This window comes from Oncorhynchus nerka, linkage group LG8 (genome assembly GCF_034236695.1).
Source record: "Oncorhynchus nerka isolate Pitt River linkage group LG8, Oner_Uvic_2.0, whole genome shotgun sequence".
Taxonomy (NCBI): domain Eukaryota; kingdom Metazoa; phylum Chordata; class Actinopteri; order Salmoniformes; family Salmonidae; genus Oncorhynchus; species Oncorhynchus nerka.
In genome coordinates, this window is record NC_088403.1 from 21,894,404 (window position 1) to 21,899,601 (window position 5,198).

The 5,198-nt window shown below is 46.1% G+C and overlaps 1 protein-coding gene across 4 annotated transcripts in view; it reads right to left on the reverse strand.

The window, feature by feature from the left end:
• Nucleotides 1-537: 537 nt before the first annotated feature.
• LOC115123057 (ankyrin repeat and sterile alpha motif domain-containing protein 1B-like) overlaps nucleotides 538-5,198 on the reverse strand; it is a 288,347-nt gene continuing 283,686 nt past the window's right edge. For 3 of the 4 annotated variants that reach the window (XM_065021514.1, XM_065021512.1, XM_065021515.1), the window contains 2 exons: nucleotides 3,052-3,143; nucleotides 538-1,827 (listed from right to left, as the gene is read on the reverse strand). In XM_065021514.1, the coding sequence (XP_064877586.1) occupies nucleotides 1,779-1,827; nucleotides 3,052-3,143 (141 nt within the window). In that variant the 3' untranslated portion in view covers nucleotides 538-1,778. Of the gene's footprint in view, nucleotides 2,384-3,051; nucleotides 3,144-5,198 lie in introns of all 4 variants that reach the window. The other variant, XM_065021513.1, reaches the window with a different exon arrangement.

Consider the following 5,198-nt stretch of genomic DNA (forward strand, 5'->3'; position numbering starts at 1 on the left):
GTTTGGTTGGAATGTTGGCGAATTGGCAGTTAATTTGAATATGTTATGGAATCATTCCTCTAAAACTGGATGGCTAGCTAACCAAAAATACAGTGCAGATACATTCTTCAAATTCATTATTTTACACAATTACTTATTAAAGCACAAGCAAACTATGGTTGACCTACTCCCTGACCAAAATGGCTGACCTTTACCCCATCATAAGAAGGTTCATGCCATTCTAGTTTTTTAATGACTAATTATATGGCTGCATCACAATTGTATTTCCTTGTTTCGTCACATCCTCTGCCTGTCTCCTTCTAAAAATTAATTGGAGGAGAAGGTACAAGGGGAGGAACCTCAGACCTCCTCGAATGCCTTTTTTTAGGTGAGAGCCGACACGAGGAATCAATGAAATACAATTGAGACTCACTCCCAGACAACAATCAGTACAAGTTGGAAAATTGAAGGAGTCAGATAAAACATGGGACAAATGAAAAAGGACAATAATCTCAACCAGTACATTACAACCCAGTAAAGTATAGACCCGGAGACCAATGGTGATTAATGGTTGTACAAGTTGTGTTTATTCCATGTGATTTACAAGGATATAAATAATGACCAAAACGTACAAAATCTGTGTGCTGGAAGCCCAAGCATACGTACATGAGTTAGTCAGCAGTGATGTCATCACCCTGTCCCAGCCCTCCCCAATACAATCTCTAGAACCATAGATTTTATTTTCAACTCTGACCTTTTCATTTTGGTACCTTGTCTCCAGTGCGATGTGCGGCAAATATTTGATTCCTTTATTTTTGTAAATGTTTTACTACATTACATGTATGAACAATGAGCTGGCAAAATATCTATGTACATTTAGAGAGGACTATGTATTCATCCAAAGAATACAGAAATACTGTGGTAAAATATGACATCTGCTTGGAGTTATGAGTCTAGCCCCATGAGAAACAGATTGGTGTGTTGACCGGACACACCAATAATTATAATAGCTATTATTATTATTAATAAGGAGAGGAGCCATCTGAAACATTCACTCTCAGTATAGAACTATTATGCTATTTTTTTTAAAGGATGGCAATCATTCTCAAGCCTGGATTTTTTCATTTCAGCATATCATATAAAAATAATGTAACATTAAGACAAGAATTGCACAAGAATAATCATAAGGTAAGATAATACTCTCATATGAAACATTTAAAACGTCCGGCATTAATCTGAATATTTCTTTAATTGGGATGGATGGTGTTTTGCTCAGGTAGGCGGAGCCATCCTTTGTGATGTCACTTGGCACAGGGCTCACCTGTTGCATGGTGGTCCGGCACGGCCAATTCTATCCACATTATTGTATTATTGACCGTTAAACAAAACTTCAACAAGAGGAAAAGAGCCAACCAGAAGTCCTTTACCTCGTCCCCATTCAAATACACACAGTTGTCCGTTACAGTCCAGACCTTGGGTGACCGTGGTATAGAGTTCAAAGGTCAAGGTCCAATTGAATGCAGAACAGGGGCTAGAGTTGTAGTTGTGGCTGCTTCAATGAAAGTCTACATTCACATATCTGACTGTTACTAAGCAGTCCCTTAACTGTGTGTGTGTGTGTACACAGTTAGGCCATGAGTCCAATGTTTGTGGGAAGATGTCCTCGTTTTGTAATCAACCTTAAACACCAAGTTCGTTAGAGAGTGTCCATGTTAGTAGTCCTTTGACACAGAGACAGAAGGGTCCACATTTGTAGTCCTTTTTGCATTGTGTGTGTGAGGGTCCATGTTTAAGGCTGGCTACATTCTTTGCATTCCACAGTAATAGACATGGGTGTCCGGCATTGCCCTGCGAATGAGATCACACCACTTATCCAGAGTCCCCAAACCCCGCCTCCTATCCACTGGCCCCGCCCCTCCCTCGTTACCAGTCAGTCCAAAATGGACTCCATGCGCCTCACAAGCCACAAGCTAAACCTTTTCAGCATTTCCCAACAAAACAAGTATAGAAAGAAAATTATGAATCTAATAATTACCTATTTTAAACAAATTCAATCTGGACACAGGTATAGCGTGTGGTTTAAAAACAATTCCTCCCTGTGTCAAAGGTCAATTAGTCTCAAATAAACAAACAACGCTTTGCCACTCAAAAATCTCTCTCAATATGTCTAAAAAAAAATAATCTGCTGTAAAAATCAAAGACTGATATGATAAAAACTGGAGTCTGTTGTTTCTTTTTAAAGTAACATTTGCTACATCATCTCTCAGCAGTCCATTATCCTCTCCAACTAGATGGAACTGATAAACAAATGTTCCCTCCACATTCCTCTGGGTTGTCAGTACTGGACAACAAAATCCCCCAAAACATCAGCACGAAAACCTAGTGCTGGAGAATTGGCTTTGCTCTAAAAACCAACAAAGACAAAAAGACTGTTAGGGGTGGGGTTCTTAGCAGCATAATGGTCTAGATATTCTCATTCAGCTTGTCGAAGGAGTGAAAAAAGAGAGAGACAAAAAAGAAAAGCGAGGAGCGGAGGAACAGCAGTAGGAAGAGGAAAAACATGAGATATAACCAAACGGTTCCACCCCCCCAGTCAGGAAAAAGAATAAGAGTGATTGACTGACCAACCAACCAACTGACTGCCTGACACATAGGAGGGGAGGGCTGACCATGGAAAATGGAAAAATAGAACTGACTGTTGCCCCCTACAGGTCTAGACAGAGAGGTGCACCATCACCCCAAGGGTTAAAGTTCATGCTCCGCCCCTGCAGGCAGGCTAAGGCGTCAACAGGACAAGGAAAGGGAGGGGGAGAGAGAGCAAGAGAGAGGAGTGTGTGAGAGAGAGACATAGCGCAGCGCCAAACGGCATCATGCAGAGGTTGCGGCAGCTAACGGCGGAGCGGGCGGGGTGGGTTTTTCGGCCAGTGAGGTCACACACGTCGCCGCATAAGAGGGTTGCTCGTGCCGTGCAGCTCCGTTGGGGGGCCTCTAGAGGGCCAGCTCTCTGCAAGGCACACACACAGGAGTGGACAGGCGGGTGGTATACGCTATTAGAAAATAGTGGTCTCATACTTGGTGTTCGCTCCTCTCTTGGCCTCCTGACCTGGTTCCACTATCCACGGCACGTTGGCATGACCCTTCTGCTCCATCGACGGCTGCTCCATCTGAGAGAGGGAGAAGGAGTGAGAGTAGGGAGAGAGAGAGAGGATGGACAGAGGGTTGGTTAAACGTTGTCAGAGGAAAAAGTGGGATAATAATACATGTCAGAGAGAGAGAGAGGTCTGAGAGAACAGGAGAGAGAGAGAGAGAGGTCTGAGAGAACAGGAGAGAGAGAGAGAGAGGTCTGAGAGAACAGGAGAGAGAGAGAGAGGTCTGAGAGAACAGGAGAGAGAGAGAGGTCTGAGAGAACAGGAGAGAGAGAGAGGTCTGAGAGAACAGGAGAGAGAGAGAGGTCTGAGAGAACAGGAGAGAGAGAGAGGTCTGAGAGAACAGGAGAGAGAGAGAGGTCTGAGAGAACAGGAGAGAGAGAGAGAGAGAGAGAGGTCTGAGAGAACAGGAGAGAGAGAGAGGTCTGAGAGAACAGGAGAGAGAGAGTCTGAGAGAGGTCTGAGAGAACAGGAGAGAGAGAGGTCTGAGAGAACAGGAGAGAGAGAGAGAGGTCTGAGAGAACAGGAGAGAGAGAGAGAGAGAGAGGAGAGAGAACAGGAGAGAACAGGAGAGAGGTCTGAGAGAACAGGAGAGAGAGAGAGGTCTGAGAGAACAGGAGAGAGAGAGAGAGGTCTGAGAGAACAGGAGAGAGAGAGAGAGAGAGGTCTGAGAGAACAGGAGAGAGAGAGGTCTGAGAGAACAGGAGAGAGAGAGAGGTCTGAGAGAACAGGAGAGAGAGAGAGGTCTGAGAGAACAGGAGAGAGAGAGAGGTCTGAGAGAACAGGAGAGAGAGAGAGGTCTGAGAGAACAGGAGAGAGAGGTCTGAGAGAACAGGAGAGAGAGAGAGGTCTGGAGAGAACAGGAGAGAGAGAGGTCTGAGAGAACAGGAGAGAGAGGTCTGAGAGAGAGAGAGAGGTCTGAGAGAACAGGAGAGAGAGAGAGAGGTCTGAGAGAACAGGAGAGAGAGAGAGAGAGGTCTGAGAGAACAGGAGAGAGAGAGAGAGTCTGAGAGAACAGGAGAGAGAGAGAGAGAGAGGTCTGAGAGAACAGGAGAGAGAGAGAGGTCTGAGAGAACAGGAGAGAGAGAGAGAGAGAGAGGTCTGAGAGAACAGGAGAGAGAGAGAGGTCTGAGAGAACAGGAGAGAGAGAGAGGTCTGAGAGAACAGGAGAGAGAGAGAGAGAGAGAGAGGTCTGAGAGAACAGGAGAGAGAGAGAGGTCTGAGAGAACAGGAGAGAGAGAGAGAGAGAGGTCTGAGAGAACAGGAGAGAGAGAGAGGTCTGAGAGAACAGGAGAGAGAGAGAGAGAGAGAGAGAGGTCTGAGAGAACAGGAGAGAGAGAGAGGTCTGAGAGAACAGGAGAGAGAGAGAGAGAGGTCTGAGAGAACAGGAGAGAGAGAGGTCTGAGAGAACAGGAGAGAGAGAGAGAGGTCTGAGAGAACAGGAGAGAGAGAGAGAGGTCTGAGAGAACAGGAGAGAGAGAGAGAGAGAGGTCTGAGAGAACAGGAGAGAGAGAGGAGGTCTGAGAGAACAGGAGAGAGAGAGAGAGGTCTGAGAGAACAGGAGAGAGAGAGAGGTCTGAGAGAACAGGAGAGAGAGAGAGAGAGGTCTGAGAGAACAGGAGAGAGAGAGAGGTCTGAGAGAACAGGAGAGAGAGAGAGAGGTCTGAGAGAACAGAGAGAGAGAGAGGTCTGAGAACAGGAGAGAGAGAGAGAGGTCTGAGAGAACAGGAGAGAGAGAGAGAGGTCTGAGAGAACAGGAGAGAGAGAGAGAGGTCTGAGAGAACAGGAGAGAGAGAGAGAGGTCTGAGAGAACAGGAGAGAGAGAGAGTCTGAGAGAACAGGAGAGAGAGAGAGAGTCTGAGAGAACAGGAGAGAGAGAGAGGTCTGAGAGAACAGGAGAGAGAGAGAGAGGTCTGAGAGAACAGGAGAGAGAGAGAGTCTGAGAGAACAGGAGAGAGAGAGAGAGTCTGAGAGAACAGGAGAGAGAGAGAGAGGTCTGAGAGAACAGGAGAGAGAGAGAGAGGTCTGAGAGAACAGGAGAGAGAGAGAGAGAGGTCTGAGAGAACAGGAGAG